Source organism: Sus scrofa, chromosome 8, assembly GCF_054392235.1.
Source record: "Sus scrofa isolate SSC_HxYL_T2T_F1_AM1 chromosome 8, Sscrofa_HxYL_maternal_Yorkshire_Landrace_v2.0, whole genome shotgun sequence".
Lineage (NCBI taxonomy): Eukaryota > Metazoa > Chordata > Mammalia > Artiodactyla > Suidae > Sus > Sus scrofa.
Window position 1 is genome coordinate 120,709,262 of NC_139390.1, and position 19,430 is coordinate 120,728,691.

General features: G+C 40.3%; 1 protein-coding gene and 1 long non-coding RNA gene across 5 annotated transcripts in view; one reads left to right on the forward strand and one right to left on the reverse strand.

Annotated features, from left to right (window-relative positions):
* The window catches only part of LOC146401012 (uncharacterized), an 84,686-nt gene extending 66,067 nt beyond the window's left edge, over positions 1-18,619 (reverse strand). Inside the window, exons 1-2 of one of the 3 annotated variants that reach the window (XR_014813238.1) lie at positions 18,560-18,619; positions 13,313-13,491 (exon numbers count right to left, since the gene is read on the reverse strand). This is a non-coding gene — a long non-coding RNA (uncharacterized LOC146401012). Of the gene's footprint in view, positions 1-13,312; positions 15,832-17,941 lie in introns of all 3 variants that reach the window. The other 2 variants (XR_014813240.1, XR_014813239.1) reach the window with 2 other exon arrangements.
* Positions 18,620-18,723: 104 nt separating this feature from the next.
* Positions 18,724-19,430, forward strand: part of PAPSS1 (3'-phosphoadenosine 5'-phosphosulfate synthase 1) — a 116,892-nt gene continuing 116,185 nt past the window's right edge. Inside the window, exon 1 of one of the 2 annotated variants that reach the window (XM_021101695.2) lies at positions 18,724-19,194. Coding sequence is in view for 1 of the 2 variants with exons in the window: in XM_021101693.2 (XP_020957352.1) it covers positions 18,757-18,816 (60 nt within the window). In the remaining variant the exon portion in view is untranslated. The remainder of the gene's footprint in view (positions 19,195-19,430) is intronic. The other variant, XM_021101693.2, reaches the window with a different exon arrangement.

Below are 19,430 nucleotides of genomic sequence, written 5' to 3' on the forward strand. Positions count from 1 at the left end.
TGCCAAAGTTTGTAACTTTAATTAGGTTCCATTTGTTTATTTTTGCCTTTATTTTACTTTCTTTAGAAGATGAATCCAAAAGAAATTATTGCTATGATTTATGTCAAAGAATTGCTCTGCCTATGTTTTCTTCTAAGAGTTTCATATTATCCAGTTTTACATTTAGTCTTTAATCCATTTTGAGTTTATTTTTGTATATGCTGCTAAATAATGTTTTAATTTCATTTTTTTACATGCAGCTGTCCAGTTTTCCCAAGGCCAACTTATTGAAGAGACTGTCTTTTCTCCATTCTATATTCTTGCCTCCTTTGTCACAGATTGTTGATCATAAGTGTGCGGGTTTATTTCTGGGTTCTCTATCCGAGTATCACTCATTTAAATTCAAATTTGCCTTGGAAGAAATAGTTCATCAAAGGCACCGTAACTGAATATATCAAGCATCTAGCTCTAGAGTTGTGTTTCTGCATCAATTACAAAATAAGACATAAATGAGTATCCTTTAAAAATTATGGACATAAGCACTGCCTTAGTCTGTTCAGATGATTGTAACAAAATACCTCAGACTGGGAGACTTATAAATAACAGATATTTATTTCTCATAGTTTTGGAGGCTGGGAAGTCTAAAATCAGGGTGTCGGCAGGGTTGAGTTCTGGTGACAGCCCTCTTTCTAGTTTATAGCTGGTATCTTCCCACTGTGTCTTCACATGGTTGAAAGAGCTAGGGATCTCTCTGGGATCTCTTTTACAAGGCACTAAACCCAATCATGAGGATTCTACGCTGTGGAATTATATAACCTCAGCTAAAATTAAAGCCAGGACAAGTCTGTAGGGGTAGCTCTCACTCTCTGCCATACATAATCAACTACTTCAAACAGGAAAAGACTTTAGTCTCTATGTCCAACAGGAAGGTGCCTTTTTTTAATTATCCAGCAGAAAGAAGAAAATTTCTCTCCACCCCAATCTGAGGCTGTAGCAGCCCAACCAATGAGAAGCCTCCATAGTTACCACAGCCCCTCCCAACCCTCACCTTTTCCCTGCAAAGGCAAGTACCCTCCTTTCTTCTAGCTCTTCTTTTAACAACATTAACTTTGTGTTTTATTGGACATAATGTTATTAGTGTGTCTTTTCATATCATTTGGAAATGTGTTCCTATAATTCCAAAATTAAAACTTACTCTTTTTTTCTTTTTGACCACTTCTGTGGCATGTGAAACTTCCCAGGCCAGAGATTGAACTTGTGCCACAACTGTAACCAGAGCCACAGGAGTGACAACGCAGGATCCTAAACTTGCTGAGCCACCAGGGAACTCCAAAAACTTACTCTTAAATATTTGAATTCTTGTTTTATAATTCTTGCTTTAGTGAATATCATATACTAAAATATCCAATGGAATAATTTTGTGTGATTAGAAGTCATGTCCAATAAAGTTAAGCAAGACTACAGCTTTTATATAAAGAGAGATGAGCTTGATTTAGGATTTTGTGTATCTTATGTTGCTAGATTGCTTAACCTAGAAAGGGGAAAATCCTAAAATGGAGATTAATTCTTGATACTACAATAACACCACATCTAGGCTTCTGACTGGCTTGTGTGAAATGAATGTGTGGGTTTCTCAGACAACCACCTCACAGCACTCAGACCAGTATGATTTACCTAGTATTTTGGACATCCAGGGAGAAAAGGCTTAGACTTGAGGGTGGTTCCCTTCTCCCTGGGCAGAAGGGAAGGGGGAAGGAGGAGGAAAGAAAGAGAACTGTATTTAAAATTTTACCTTCTTAGGGTAGATACTGAGTATTCCAAAGCTTGTAAATAATAGGATAATGCTCCCCACTGAAATTAGGACCTTGTCTTTATGTTATAAATAAATTTATAATTTCCTAATTGCTATTGATATTTGTTGCAGCCTAAACAAGCAGATGTGTTTTTAAATTAGATTTGCCTATAATAAACTAATGGATGTCTCAAGTTCAATTTTTTCTTAGACCCTTATTTTATGAAAGTATTTTAATTGTGTTTACTGAAAGAAATATGCACAATTAAATTGACTTCTCTGTGATTACATATTTCATAACTTCCTTTGATATATAATCTTTATTGATAAAGTGGTTATTCTCAAAAGTAAATGGAGGCAAATGATTGTGGTAAACAGTAAAATTAAATATTTATAAATAAATATCAAATGTATTTCCTCTAAAATGAGTCATTTCTGGAGAAGACACATGTGCTTATAAACGTGATTTAGGCACTTAATATATTAAGTTTATTCAGTATTTTCTCAAAACAGTTAATCTATTTTTCTCTCTCTCTTGCTTTTTCTTTTTAGGGTCGCACCTGCGGCACATGGAAGTTCCTAGGCTAGGGTGGAATCAGAGCGAGTGTAGCTGCTGGCCTGCACCACAGCCACAGCAACATAGGATCCAAGCTGTTTCTGTGAACTACACCACAGCTCAACACCAGATCCTTAACCCACTGAGCAAGGCCAGGGATTAAACCTGTGTCCTCATGGATGCTAGTTGAGTTGTTACCACTGAGCCACAATGGGAACTCCCAAAACAGTTAATTTATTTTTCATTTAACTACTGTTGTTTAAAAAATTACTCCAAGACTTGTTGGCTTAAAACAACACAATTTTGCTATGCCTCACAATTTTGTTGTGCCTCACAATTTTGTTATGCCTCACAATGTGTGGATTGGGATTTGGCAATGGCTTTTTGATTTCATATTACTAGGACTCACTGGAATGTCCAGGATGCCTGCTTCCCTCACATCTTCCACTTGGGCTGGACTGACTCTCTTGGGGTCAGATCGTTGAGTCTTTGGTTCCTCCTGTTGGCTGGGCTCGTTGGTCTTCTCCAGATAGCATCAGAGCCTCTCTCCATGTGGCCTCTCTATGTAGTTCTTCTGGCAAGGTAGCCAGACTCCTCAAGTTGTCAGGTATAAGCCTGGAACTAACACACAGTCACGTCTGTCACATTGTGTTGGCTAAAGTAAAATCACAGGGTCAGCCTAGATTCACTGTGGGAGAGGACACACAGGGTATGAATACTAGGATGAGTGGTTCATCAGGGAAGAGGGAGTACCTTGCGGAGTTTAGCTGCTTCAGTCCATGTGTTCCTTGACCACATCATTTCCTGGATCCTCAAGGGTAAAAACTGAATATTTCTCTTGGTGTATCTTTTGTGTTGTCTGAGGCTAAGAAATGCCTTTCACAAGCAACAAGTTCCTATTACATAGCACGGGGAACTATATTCAATATCCTGTAATAAACCATAATGGAAAAGAATATGAAAAAGAATACATATAGAAGTTCTCACTGTGGCGCAGTGGGTTAAAGATCTGGTGTTGCTGAAGCTGTGGTATAGGCTGCAGGTGCAATCTGGTTTGATCCCTGGCCAGGGAACTTCCAAATGCCACAGGTATAGCTGAAAAAGAAAAAAAAAAAAAAAAAGAATACACACACACACATATATAATGCTGAATCACTTTGCTGTACACCGGAAGCTAACACAACATTGTAAATCAAGTATACCTCAATTTTAAAAAATGTCTTTCAGAAAAAGAGCACTCAATTTAATAAATTTGGGAGATAGTGCAAACAATAGCCCTTCTCTTGGGTTTATAATGTCATACTAAAAACAGTAAGGGTTTTGCAGTATCTAAGTACATATGCTTTGTTTAAGCCGGCATTTCCCAAACACTTAAGTGCATGGAACTGTGCCTGACACTTGGTAATCACTTACAAATAGTTTGTTGAATGAGATTTGTCATGGGATCCTTTTTCACAAAGTATACATACATGGACATTACAAAGAACTGGTGTTGCCAAAGGAAGGAACGGGAAAAACAGGTTTATAAGAAAGGAGTATGTGATTCTGAGTTTCTTCCTGACTTACAACCTTCTTGTAGGTGCTTCCTAATGAATGAACTGTGGTACTTTAGTCTATACCACCCCATCTCTTGGTTGTAGGTGACTAGATTTGCATGGGCACCTGACCCAAGGGCAGCAGCCAACAACTATAGGCTGGCCAGCAACATAAAAGATAACCTGGCACCCGAACTTTTACTAAAAGTAGTCTAAATTGGCTTGTGATTGGCAGACTGAATTCGATCCTGTCACTTGGATGGTTGGTGGGAAAATTGGTCAGTTAGCTGGTGGAGACAGGAGTAGGAGAAAAGAAAGCAGAAAAGAAGTGAGCTTCTGTTCTATGGAGCCTTGGGATGCTATTTCTTCATTAACCTGGTTGTACAGCTGATGAAAACACCGCCTATTTCCCTTTCTCCTCTCATTTTAGAATAAAACCCCATTAACTGAGGGAGCTCAACTATGTCTCCACTCCTTACAATACGGAAGAGTGTAATAGCTGATGTCAGGGAGAGAGGCCTGAGGCCCTCTTATTTAGAGGGAGAAAACATTTTATTCAATCAGCTAGCTGCTCAGGGGAGAAGTGTCACAGTGACATGTCCCTTCAAAGCATGTGAAGGACTCCTACTAGTGGGAGCTCTACCAGTGGCCCCAGTAATAAATAGAATTGCAGGAGGATAGGGTAGGCTGACAAACCACTTGCTCAGGAAGTCTTTTCAACTGTTGTAGGAAACTCTCTGTTTAATAGCTACAGAAGAAACTGGATGTGAGATTTTTTTTCTTCAAAGGATCTCAGAAATATATGCTGAAAATTCTAGTTCCGGACATGTTATTTGATTGCCAGAAAGGAATAATGAGGAAATTAATTATGGAAGGAAGACGACAAGTAGAAGGAGAAGGCACATGGACACCAGTGAAGCTGGAAATGTTGTGCCAAATTTGGCTCACTACTAAAGCAGAGCTAGGGAACAATGGAACACCGGAAGGAGTGCTCAGCAGGCCACCAGTCTAAGGTCTAAGCCTATGGTAGAGTCCGAATGCAACCACCACCTTGGGTATTAGGAGGGCAGAGTGAGGAGTGGGGAATAGCACCCAGGGAGTTCAGTGTAAGTTCACAGAAAGCCAGGCTGAGAATGTCAGTGAGAAGAAGTAGAATATTGACATCCTCACACCAAGTTGATCAGTGGGCAGGGCTACAGTTTACATGAAGGAGAAGAAATTAAGTTGAGATGCCTGGAGTAAACAGAATCTGCCTGTTGTTAAATGAGCAGGCTCAGTGGATGGTGTGCACCAGGGGACTTAGCACAAGAGAAAAACGTGTTTGTTTTAGGGTATCAGGATTTTTTAATTTTATTAAAGTAGTCTCTATTTTTTAGAATAATTTTATATTTACAGAAAAATTAGGCAGATGGTTCACAAATACCCCACACTCAGTTTTCCCCTATTGTTAATATTTATCTCACTATCGTCCAATGTTACACTTGATGAACACTGATATATCATTCATTACTAATACAGTTTATTCAGATTTCCTTAGTTTTTACTTAATTCCTTTATATCTCCAGGGGCCCATTCAGGATACCACATTGCATTTAGCTGCCATGTCTCCTTAGTTTCCTCTTGGCTGTGAGAGTTTCTCAGAGTTTTCATGTTTTTGATGACCTTGACAGTTTTAAGCACTGGCTGGGTCTTTTGTAGGTTATCCCTCTATTGGAATTTTCCTGAAGTATTCCTTATGATTCAACTGGAATCATTACTTTTTGGAGGAAGATCATAGAGATAAAGTATCATTTTCATCACACTACATTTAGACTATATATATATATATATATACTATCAACATAACTTGTCATTATTGATGTTGACTGATTAGCTGGCTAAGGTAGTTTGTCAAGTTCACTCACTATAAAGTTACCTTTTTCTCTCCATTTCCATAATGTACATCTGGGAGGAAGTGTGCGCAGCCTGTTGTTACGGAATGAAGACTTATGGTCCCTCTCCTTGAGAGTTGAGTATCTACAAATTATTTAGAATTCTTCTGCGTGGGAGACTTGTCTCTTCCTTCATTTATTAATTTACACAATCATTTATTTATATCAATATGGACTCACAAATATTTCTTTTATATTTGTGGTAATCCAATATAACTTTATTTTGTTGCTCAAATTGTTCCAGCTTTGGCCATTGGGAACTCTTTCAGTCAGTTCTTGTGCTCCTTTGATGGAACCACATGAATATGATGTTTTATTATGTTTTGTTTTGTTTAATTGTACTTCCTTACTTTCTGACACTATAAGATGTTCCAGGCTCATCCTGTGTATTTCTTCACTAGTCCTAAAATCAGCCATTACCACAAGGAACCCTGGTTATTTTTACTGGAAGTAGCAACAGAAACCCAGATCTGGGCATTAGGTGTACTTGTTATTATGCGTGGGGTGTTGTTTCTTTGAGTCCTCTCAGCTGACAGGGCAAAAAAAAATATACATACACATATCACTTACGAATATACACGTATCTCTAAGTATTTCTTTACGGAATCATATGTACCTATAATATGCTAAACATGAGTTCTTACTAATGTCTCCAATTCTAATCCATTACCAAATGAATCATTCGAGCCTCTCCCCAACTCCTACCCCTTGCTTATCCGAATCCCATTCCAACAGTGAAAAAGTTGGCTCTTACTTTGTGCCATCCATTTACTTAATTGTTCAATTCCATTATTCGTGTGCAGTAGCATCAGAATTGCTAACCTGTACACTCATGAGGAATGACTTTATCAACCTGAGTACAGTGTTAATGTGCAGTTTCTTTTGCTTTTAGTTTTATGGATTCCATTCTTTTCCAAATTTACTTAGTTATTCAACATCATCTGTCATTATCAAACTAATAAGCTTTTGCACAGCAAAGGAAACCATAAAAAAAAAAAAGACAGCCTAAAGAAAGGGAGAAAATAGTTTCAAATGATTCAACCGACAAAGCTTTAATCTATAAAATATACAAACAACTTATACAACTTAACAGCAAAAAAACCCAACAATCCAATTGAAAAATGGGCAAAAGACCTGAATAAACATTTCTCCAAAGAAGATATACAGATGGCCAAGAAACACATGAAAAAAGTGCTCAACATCACTGATTATTAGAGAAATGCAAATCAAAATTACTATGAGGTACCACCTCACACCAGTCAGAATGGTCATCATTAATAAGTCCACAAGTAACAAATGCTGGAGAGGATGTAGAGAAAAGGGTACCCTCTTACACTGTTGGTGGGAACGTAAATTGGTATAACCACTATAGAAAACAGTATGGAGGTACCTCAGAAAACTAAATATAGAACTACTAAATGACTCAGCAATCCCACTCTTGGGCATATATCCAGACAAAACTTTCCTTGAAAAAGACACAGTTATCCATATATTCACTGTGGCACTATTCACAATGGCCAAGACATGGAAACAACCTAAATGTCCACTGACAGATGAATGGATTAAAAAGACGTGGTATATATATTATATACAATGGAATACTACTCAGTCTTAAAAAAGAACAAAATAATGCCATTTGCACCAACATGGTGGGAACTAGAGACTCTCATACTGAGTGAGGTAAGTCAAAAAGAGAAAGACAAATGCCATATGATATCACTTATATCTGGAATCTAACATATGGCACAAAGGAAACTTTCCACAGAAAAGAAACTCATGGGCTTGGAGAACAGACTTGTGGTTGCCAAAGGGGGAGAGGGAGGGAATGGGATGGATTGGGAGTTTGGGGTTAATAGATACAAACCATTGCCTTTGGAATGGATAAGCAATGAGATCCTGCTGTATAGCACTGGGAACTATATCTAGTAACTTATGATGGGGCATGATAATGTGAGAAAAAAGGATGTATACATTTTGTGTGACTGGGTTAACTTGCTGTACAGTAGAAAGTTGACAGAACACTGTAAACCAGCTATAATGGAAAAATAAAATCTTTTTTTTTTTTTTGCTTTTTTTTAGGGCCACATCCATGGCACATGGAGGTTCCCAGGCTAGGGGTTGAATGAGAGCTGTAGCTGCCGGCCTATGCCACAGCCACAGCAACATGGAATCCGAGCTGCATTTGCATCCTTCACCACAGCTCATGGCAACTCTGGATCCATAACACACTGAGGGAGGCCAGGGATCAAAACTGCAACCTCATGGTTCCTAGTTGGATTCGTTTCCTCTGCACCACAATGGGAACTCCCATAAAAATCATTATTAAAGTGTGCAAAAAAAAAAAAAAAAAAAAAGATGTGGTATATATACACAATGGAATACTACTCAGCCATAAAATAGAACAAAATAATGCCATTTGCAGCAACATGGTGGGAACTAGAGACTCTCATACTAAGTGAAGTAAATCAGAAAGAGAAAGACAAATACCATATGATATCACATATCTGGAGTCTAATATATGGCACAAATGAATCTTTCCACAGAAGAGAAACTTATGGACTTGGATAATAGACTTTTGGTTGCTGAGGGGGAGGGGGAGGGAGTGGGATGACTGGGAGTTTGGGGTTAGTAGATGCAAACTACTGCATCTGCAGTGGATAAGCAATGTGATCCTGCTGTACCGCACAGGAAACTCTAACTAGCCACTTGTGATGAAACATGATTGAGGATAATGTGAGAAAAAGAATGTATATATATGTGTGTGTGTGTGTATGATTGGGTCAGTTTGCTGTATAGCAGAAATTGACAGAACATGTAAATTAACTATAGTAGAAAAAAATAAAAGCCTCAGGAAAAAATAAATAAAAATACAAAAAAGAGAAAAAAGTATCATCAGTCATTAGGGAAGTGCAAATTAAAACCACGAGATACCACTGCATACTTAAACAATGACTAAAATTAAAACGACCAGACATACTAAGTCTTGGCAAGGGTGTTGAACAACTACAATTCTCATACACTGCTGGCTGGAATGTAAAATTATATAGCCATTTTAGAAAATGGTTTTGGAATTCAAAAAATTAAACATATACCTACCAAATGGCTCAGCCATTCTTCTCCTAAGTACATACTCAGGGGAAAAGAAAGCACAGGTTTACACAAGGACTTGTATATGAATGTTCATTTGCAATAGCCCCAAACTGAAATTACCCACATATCTATCAACAGATGAATAAACAAATCATAGTATAAACATGCTGAGAGTTAAGCTAAACTACTCAATGGTATTGCTATTTCAGCATCATTTTGTGCAGCCTTGGGGAGGGGTGACTTAAACTGACCCTAGCTCCCTCATGCAAGCACATGCCCTAGAAAACGGCCTGCAGAATCACAAGCAAATGTAGGTTCCTGATATGACTTTCCCAACAGCCCTTGTGATCAAGTCTCCCCTGCCTCCTAGGATCTTTTCCTTGTGTGCCTCTTAGAGAGAAGACCACATGCCCCACCCCATGACACACACACCATAGAGCTCACCAAAACCCTGTTCTTTTTCATTTGAATTAACCAATATAACCTTGGCCCCAAAGCACCCACCCACAGACCCTAATAATGTCATGTACCTCTGGTCCTGACTCTCTCTGTCTGCACCTTGCCTCAGCCTCCCAATGTGGCCCTTCAAGGTGTGCTATGTACTTGTTCAGGATCTGTGAGTAATAAACGTCTCTATTTTGATTTTTCCTGTGCTCTGTAGTTGAGCCACAACTCATCACCCAGCACCCTATGCTCCACTTAACAAATGTTCATTTGATCAAGTCCTAACAACATACAATGAAACACTAATCATCAATAAATGGAATAAACTACTGATATACACAACAACAAGGATGAATCCAATAATTATAGCAAAAATGTAGGTGCTGTGCTTGGTTCTGCATCCCATTTCTTACTACTCAATTCCTTTAACATACAGGGATTATTAATGACGCTTTACATATAGTGAGGTACTTAAAGACAATCTGTGGTTTTGATTAAATTATCATTTCCAGGTATAGATGACACACAAATTAAGAACCTAGAATAATTTTAAAGGGAGAATACTTTCAGATAAATGTATCCAACAGCCTCACTCCCCACCCCCAAGAAGTTACATGGTTATATAATTAGCAGAAAACCTAGATTTTTAGCACTCTGAAGATCTCCTTTGAATTATGAATGAGCCATAATTTTAAAATATAATAATTTTCAGTAACTGAAATTCACTATTTGGGGGCTTTTATCTAAGGAAAACAAGGCAATGTTAACCAGAAGAAGATTCTTCAGACAAAATCGCTAAGTGATATTTCCAGGATTTTTTTAGCTCTGTTCCTTTACTCAATCAAACTCCCCTGGTGGAGAAGATATGCCTTTATGTATCTTCTCCACACAAAATGTGAAGAAAATGGAATTGCCTTGACTTAGAGGGGTCATTTTCTCTACAGACTGACTTTGAAATCTTCTGGCAGATCCCAGAGACTTGAAGTGATTAGGAAGAAGGGAATTTTCCTGAATCTGTGGTGCTTCCTTCCAGAGGGAAACCAAATATCCTTGGCTGCTTCCAAACCATCACACCAGTTTCTCAGCTGGAAGAGATTTAATGAGGGAGTGTGGAGGATGAATGAGATCCTAATGGCCATTTACCTTTGGCTTTTGCGGCATCTTTTTAACTCTGTTCATCCCAGACGAACTTGACTGATGCTCTGATATTACCAAGGCAAATGACTTACAATATTACCAAGCTTACTTACTTAACTACTACTCTCTTACTGAGCACTCCTGTGTACCCAAAGGGTTAAAATACACTTTGCTCTTAAATTTCCTAATTTTTATAGCTCCTCGGTTTAGCTTAAAATATTTAATTTGTTCTTTTCATTTTCAATGATATTTGAAATATGCAGTTAAATGACAAGAAAGATCTTAATGCCTAAGGTTAATTACTTTCCCCCCTGGCCACACCCATGACATACCCAAGTTCCCAGGCCAGGGATCAAATCCCATCTGGAGCTATAAAGTATGCCACAGCTGCAGCAATGCTGGATCCTTAACCCACCGTGCCTGGGCCGGGCCAGGGTTCCAACCAGCACCTCCACAGAGACAAGCCAGATCACTAACCCACTGCACCACCGGTGGAACTCCCCTAAGGTTAATTATTTAGTTATAGTTATTTAGGAATGCCCATCTAGAGCAATAGTTCTCAAAGCATGGTTCTCTCTCACTAATGGTCTTGCTTCATACTAACATGACAAAATAAAAGCCTTCAATGGAAATTCCTTTATCTTTCCATCACCTATACAGATGGACTAGCATCTGGGCCTATCTCCTTTTTTCATTTGGTTTTGCAGAACTTACCGCCCATTAAAGACCCATCTTTACTTGTGCTCTGGATTCTCAGCTGCAAGGACCTCCATCCATCTGTTTCCTCTCTCTCTCTCTGATGGATCATTCTTGTCAGCATACAACTTACTCTACTTTCTCCCTTCTTTTTAAACTATTTTATCTTGATTCTATATTATCCCTCAGCTGTTTCCCATATCTCTGCTCTTTTTTTCAAGCCAAATATCTTAAGGGTTGTTCTTACATGATCGGTTCATTTGACTTCTTTTTTAAAAAATTATTTTGGAGTGCCCGTCATGGATCAGTGGTTAACGAATCTGACTAGGAACCATGAGGTCGTGGGTCCGATCCCTGGCCTTGCTCAGCGGGTTAAGGATCCGGCGTTGCCGTGAGCTGTGGTGTAGGTCACAGAAGCAGCTTGGATCCTGCGTTGCTGTGGCTCTGGCATAGGCTGGCAGCTACAGCTCCGATTAGACCCCAGCCTGGGAACCTGCACATGCCGTGGGTGCAGCCCAAGAAAAGATAAAATATATATATATATAATTTATTTTTATAATAATTTTTATTTTTCCATTATAGTTGGTTTACAGTGTTTCATCAAATTTCTACTGTATAACAAAGTGATCCAGTCACACATGTATACACTCTCTTTTTCTCACATTATCCTCCATCATGTTCCATCACAAGTGACAAGATATAGTTCCCTGTGCTATACAGCAGGATCTCATTGCTTATCCACTGCAAACAGTTCATTTGACTTCTAATTCACTCTTTTAAAAAAAATTTCTTTTGAGTGTGTGTAAAAATTATACATCCAAATAGTTTAGAGTCCAATAATTCTACAAGAAATTTTAAGACAGAGAGCAAAGTCCTAGTCATCTTCCCCTCCTCCCCCAATTTTCCTTTCCTGGAGGCAACTATTCTTAAGTCTTTAAGAGAATTCTCTTGGAATTATGCATTCTCTTGGAATTTAGTCATTAAGCTGAGCCATGTAGTAAAACTATTATTAACCTTCCTTTCCAGCCTATTTTTCCTCTGGAAGCAGTTTCTTTTCTCTTTTTTTTTAGAGTGGGTGTGTGTGGTTTCCTTTGAAAAATTCTTTATTGTTTTTTATTTTCTTAAAAGAAGTACTCTCAGAAAAAAATACAGAGTATAGAAAGATGCTTTTTTTTTTTTTAAAGAATACTTAATAAGTGGCTATAGCATATACTTCTGGTGCCCATCCATATCCACTCAACCATTACTATTTTGGAGCATGCCATTTGGAGCATCTGTGAATAATACATGGCCATCTCTTTGTACGAGGGCTCTCTTTGGGACATGTCCTCTCTATTTATCTATGCACATTGCAATCCGAAAGTACCGGGGAGTGAACACTCTCTGGGAGTAGTTCTCGAATAATGACTAAAGGGAGTTGTATAAATACCCTAGCTCTCTCCCTCAGGTAACATACTCTAAAGACACATTCAACACTGTTTCTCAGAGTCTTCCCTGGTGGGATTAAGCTCCAGTTACCCACAATGACTGCTTAATAGCACACTTTTTTTTTTTTCCCTTTTTTTAGGGCTGCACCTGAGGCATTTGGAAGTTCTCAGGCATAGGCATTGAATGGGAGCTGCAACTGCCATCCTATGCCACAGGGTAGCAATGCTGGATCTGAGCCACATCTGTGACCTACGCTGCAGCTTGGGGCAAGGCCAGGTCCTTAACCCACTGAGTGAGGCCAGGGATTAAACCTGCATCCTCATGGACACTATGTTGGGTTCTTAACCTGCTGAGCCACAACAGGAACTCTGATAGCACATTGTTTAAGGACGTCTTGTTCCTGTATCACTCTACTAATGGTGTTTCCTGGAATCACCTCCCAAATAAATGTCTCGTATTTAAATCCTTCTTTTTATGCTTGCTTCTTGAACAACCCAAACTAAAGTAATAGTGCTAATTATTTTGTATTACATCACATTTTAAGGTACCTAAAATCTGCTGTCTCAGTTTTAGAGATGCTAAGATTGGTTGGTGGATGCAAGTGGTATCACCCTGATTTCTCCATTATAAAATTTATTTTCCTACCTGTATTAGTGATGGTTCTCCAGAGAAACAGAAACAAAAGGATAGATAGATATAAAGAATATATAAGGAATTGGCTCACATGATTGTGGATGCTGAGAAGTCCCAAGATCTGCAGTCAGCGGGCTGGAGACCCAGGAGAGCTGATGGTGCAGTTCCAGACCAAGTCCAAAGGCCTGAGAACCAGGACTGCAGGTGATGGATTTTCTTGTCTGAAAGACAGCAAGCTCTAGATCCAAGAGCCAGTGTTTCGGTTCAGTTCTGAAGGCAGGAAAAGAGCAATGTCTCAGCTCAAGGAAGCAAGACAGGAAGAGTTCCCTTTTACTTGAAGAGTCATCTTCTTGTTCTACTCGGACCTTCAACTGATTGGATGATGACCACCCACATTAGGGAGGGCCACCTGCTTTACTCAATCTACTGATTAAAATGTTAATCTTATACAGAAACACAAACACACCCAGAATAATGTTTAACCAAGTATCCTGGCACCCAGCAGCCCAATCAAGTTGATGTTAAATTATCCATCACACTACCTTTCATTCTAATACTTTTATTGCCTATGTCAATTCCCTCATCAGGTGTTTAAAATGGCGATTTTTAAATGCCAATATTCCTTTTGCATTAATTAGCTAAAATTCTTATCAGTATGAACTTTTTCTTATCAACTATTTGATGACCCTGAAATATAGTTTGTACAGAAAAGGTGGAATAACTGTATCCTTTTTGATGATTTAGTTTTCTAAGTAGTTATCACAAATTTAATCCCAACTCTGTCAGCTGCCTGTATGATTTTCAGTATGGTCATTCCCATAGAAGCTCTATCAATTTAACCTTCCTAAACAAGGCTCTCTGACTTCTTGGAGAGGCTTCTCAATAATTATCCTCTATGGCTGGTTTTCCAGCAGTTATCCTGGGATCTCCCTTCACCATCAATCTGGGAATTCCCTCCAGCCGTCTCCTGTGTGGGAAGTCTTTTTCTCTGGATGCCATGTTTTTCTCTTTACATTTAGGTGAAGCCTATCATCCAATATTCCTTTGAGAATGGCTGTGTGATAATTCCAAATTCTAAGTTGGAAATACTTTTCTTTTAGAGCCCTGAAGCTACTGTTCCATTTATCTTCTAACTCTTGGTGTTTCTCTCAATAGCTTCAATTCATTTTTACTCCTGATTGTTTGTGAATGTTCCTTTTCCTTGGAAGCCTTTAGGATTTCCAAACAATTTCAGAACACTGGGCAACAGTGTTTGGAGACTTCATAGTGCTGTGCTTTGTTTGATTTTTATCTGTTGAAATGGACATTCAGGGAAGATCTCAAGTCTTTCAGTAATAGGAAGTTTTGTTGAATAGTGTTCTTGGTTATTTCCTCCTGCGAGTTTTCTCTTTCTGGAACTCCCAACATTTGGATGTTAAATTTCCTGGACTACTCTCTTTAAAAAACTTTCTCTAATTCTCATCATTTTGATTTTTGCTCTGCATTCTGAAGGATACCTTCACCTTTTCTTCCACTCCTGCTATCTTGTGTTTAATTTCCAAGAGCCTAATTTTGTTTTCTAAATACTTATGGCATTGATACTTCATTGATAAATCTTTCTTTATATATATCTAAAATAATTCCTTTAAAAGTGTAATAACAATGCTATTATTACACCAAAAAAGTGTTTAATATCAAGAGTCTAGGGTCTCTTCAAATTTCTGTTTAAAAAGATTTTTTTGTTTGAATCAATATTCAAAAAAGTTCATATATTTCAATTGCTTGATATTTCTCATGTTACCTTTTAATCTTTAGTTCCTCCTCATTTATTTTTTTATAATTAAATTATTAATCAAGTCATTTATAATGTAGAATTTTCCAGAGTTTGGACTTGACTGATTGCATTTATGGTGATTTTACATTTCCCCCTTTCTCTGCATTAACTAAAACTGATAATTAGACCTGAAGATTTGATTAGAATCAGGTTTGATTTTTTGAAGGGCATTAATATTTCATCAGGAGGCAAAAAAGTTCTAATATTCTTATTTTCATGATTTAGCAGCCAATGAATACCATTGTCTTTATTCATATTTCATTAAAAGGTGTAAAATGGCGATATCGTAAGTCTGTCTTTCCATTTTAATTTATTAGCTGTATGTCTACAAAGAGAAACTTTCCCTCACCACCTTTTTCATTACCTGACTTACAGTTAGTGCATGGAAGGCAGGGTAAATTCTTTCCTTTTATTTATCAGTTTTCAAAATGATGAACTGGTTTATTAGCATCCCCCAGGGATGAAAATGAGCTCTTTTAAACATATAGGTTTTGCTTTTTTTTTTTTTTTTTTTTTGGCAGTGCCCATAGCATGGGGAAGTTCCTGGGCCAGGGGCTGAAACTTAGCCACAGCAGTGACAACCTGGGATCCTTAACCACCACAAGGGAACTCCATGAATATCTAGATTTAAACATATTTTATTTGTTCAATCTCATAGTTATTATCCCTTTAGCACTCTAATTGTGTTATTTGGCACTGGAAATCTTCTTCAAGTTGGCTTTTGAGTCCTTTTAACATAATGCTAGTAGTTTTTGATAATTCCTTGTTTTGGGTTTGACAAGATGTTTCAGGCTTATCTGCAACAAATGAAGAAATGATAAATTCAAATTTATAGTATCAATGTAAACTTACATTTTACCAAGAAAAAGTCTTTCCCTCAAAAAGTCTAGAAATATAGATTAACTCAGAAGCACTGAACACACCAAAAAGCCAAGATTTTGATATCCAAATACATTTTCCTTCTAAAAATGAGGAGCCCTGGGACTCCTTGGAGAAATGTCTGATTCCAAATGTGGTGCTGTGTTTTCATTTGAAGGTTGGGATCCTTTTCCAAGCTCATTCCTGTTATTGGTACAGTTTAGAATTATACCGAAATTCAGTTCTGTATACAGGCTGTAAATGAAGACTCTCCAAAGAGAAAGCTATAAGGAACCATTGACAACTTAAGAGGTAAGTAACAAGATCAAATTTACAATTTAGAAATACCACTCTGACAGTAATGCTAAGAATGGAGTGTGTGGGAGTTCCTGTTGTGACTTAGCTGCTAAGGATCAGATGTTGTCTCTGTGAAGATACAAGTTTGATCCTTGACCTTGATCAGTGAGTTAAGGATCCAGTGTTGCCGTCAGCTGCAGCACAAGTCGAAGATGCAGCTCCAATTTGACCCCTAGCTGGGGAACTTCCATGAGCCACTAGTTCCACTATAAAACTGAAAGAGTGGAGTGTTAGGGGCAGCAGATCCATGGGCTGGAGGATGCCCAGTTAAAGGGATTAGTTGTGATTCATCCTGGATATGGGGAAGGCCTAATACTTAGACAGTAGCAGTGGGGTAAGTAAACAGGGGACTGATTTTGCTAGCTATTAAGAATGCATGGAAAAAATAAAGAATGTATAGCCATCAGCATAACTGACACCATTTTGGGCTTGTATTTCTTGCTGTCCTTCCAGTGACCCCACCCAGGACTGTACTCTACAGTAAATCACTTCTCTGTCATCAAGGGCTTTTCAGTTAATATGTAATTAATAATCATTAGGATCTGGTGGCCTCTGCTTTATTAGTCCCCAGTTATGAAGACTTTTGCTGACATATTCCTGGTACCCAGGAGACTTGTTACCCATCCATAAACCCTGACTTAGGAATACACTTCCTATTTCTAAGCACTACTCTCATACCCTAGGTTAACTATAAAACCATCCCAATGGCCTCTCAGCTATTGGGAGTGAAGAGCAGCTGCGAATGCTTCTGGGTTATAGTCCTCTTGATCTCACTGAGTCAGGCTGAGACCTGGGACCTGGGACCCTTTGAGGCAGTGCTTGTACCTGGACAAAATATTTCCTCCAGCAACAAAGTACAGAGAAACTTAGGGGGCTAAAAATAACTGCAGTTAGGGCAAATAACCAGCAAGATACAAAACCACCAAAACCCCAACTGCTACCTCTGAGTTGCGAGCAATAACAGGGTATGGGGCATGCACCCTCCACACAGTACCACCAAGGGGGTGGACAGACCATCTAAGCCACCCCTCCAGCTTGACTCATGGTCCGGGGCGCCGACAGACCCCAGGGGGCAAGCAAAGGGAAACTTAGTTGTTTCGCTCCCTAGGGCTGTAGCACATGCCCTAAGAAAGCCTTGTCTGAATTTCTTGTCTGGTCTCTTAATTTGTATTGATGAAAGAGTCCAAGAACCCTGGTTAATAACACCGCCTTGTAAGTTGCTGTATATTAATCGATCCACTGATAATATGGAGGTGCGTGCCTCATTTTTTCAGTTTCAAGGCACCTCCTCAGTTTGGTGTGCCCCTTTCATTGTCTCTGTCCTTCGACCAAGAGGCAGTAAAGTCAGGTCTTAGCGATTGGGGTGTGTATGTGTGTGTGGAGGGGAGGGCACTGGGTTATGGAGAAGCGATTCAAGCAACTATCTCAGTGCTAGGGACCAGATATAGAAAAGCCCTGAGAGTAACGGGGGTGGAAGTGGAGAAAGCTCCCCCACACCTCCAGCCCATCCTCCTGTGAAGTAGCCCTGGAATAATTTAAAATTAGGTGAATTTAAAAGTGTCCTCCACAAATGGACATTCTACTCTGTGGTAACCCAGGCCCTTCCCTCAGACTGGATTGCATTCCTCTTAGGATTTTCTGAGAAGCTAATAATACAGAGGCCCCATTTTGGGTCTCGCCGGTGAGAAGTACCTGAGAGAAATCTCCTGAAGAGAGGTCTCCAAGTGGGGAAGCAGGGACCTTGCAGATAATCACTAAAACCACAAGCCGTATTAATGACTGATGTCCAGAGATGGGTTTTTTTTTTTTGTTTTGTTTTTTTGTTTTTTTTTTTTTGGAAACTGTGCGTTGAGAAGAATTTTAAAGCAAATCGGTGTGGAGAAGGAGCTGGTCAGTAAATCGATTCTTCCCCTCGCGCGGCTGGAAAATTCCTTTTTAAATACGGCCAGGCCGACATGGGCACAGATGTGGAGAACAGGAGACTTGGTGGCCGGGCTTACGGAGAAGGCAGAGGGGCGGGGAACCACGTCAGCGTCTTCGCCGGCCCACGAAACAGCAGCGGGGAGCCTGGTAACTTTCCTGCCCTTTTTGGCCCAAGCCGGAGAAGCGATTTCAGCTCTGCGCATGCGCACCGCCGGCTGCGCTCGGAGGAAGGACCGGGAAGTTCCACCACTGCCTCCTCAGGCCCCGCCTCTTCCTCGGAATCAAGAGGGAAGAGCCTCCTGCGCGCTCCCGTCGTGCGCGCTCTCAAGCCCGGCCGCCAACTCCTGCCTCCGGTTCTCGTCCGTTGCTTCGCCCCACCCCACATACCTCTGCCCCGGACCCATTTCGGAGGAGCGGCTGACGCGACGTGGTCTGAGCCACGGGCACGAGCGCGTGCCTACGACAGCGCTGGCCAGCTGCGTCGCGAGGAGGCCCCGCCTTCCCGTCCCGCCCCCGCCGACCTCCCCTTCTCCCGCTACCCTGTGGGCACTGAGAACGCCGGCACCCGCGCGCGCTGTGTAGCCATGGAAGTACCCGGTAGCCTGTGCAAGAAAGTCAAGCTGAGCAATAACGCGCAAAACTGGGTGAGCAGGCACAGAGGTGCGGAGGAGGCTCTGGGAGGCTCCCGCTGCAGCTCGTTTAGGAGCAGCTGCCTTCCTCCTGCCTCCTCTGCATCCTCCCGGGAGAGCCGGGGGTGGTACCCGAGGCCGCGGCGCTTTCCAGCTGGGGAGGTGGGTGGTGCGGCGGCGGGGAGGTCTCGGGCTGGGCTCAACTTGTAGTCCGATCGACTGTCCGTGGGAATAACGCCCACTTCTCCAGTTCCTCGGCTCAGACGGGACCTCGGGGAGGATTTTTTGGAAGTGAGCTGGCGGCTGCTAAAACCTGCACCCCCGAGGGGGAGCTGCTCGCATCCCCTGTAGCGGCCTGAAGGTCTGCTGCGGAGGCGGAGGCAGGCGCCTTTGGTACGTTCCTGGTTTTTCTTGCCTCTGCCAGAGCAGTTAGCCCAGGTTTGGGTCCATGTCCATGTCTTTCCATTTCTGAGTTTCAGTGTGAAGGGAGGGTACCTAACAATGTGGCCATTCATGAGTTGAGACTGTCCTGAACTGAGGTTCTTTGTGACTCACTGTTAAATTGGAATATCTAATAAATAACATGGAGACGGTAAAGTGTGGGAAAACTAATGGTTTATAACGTTTAG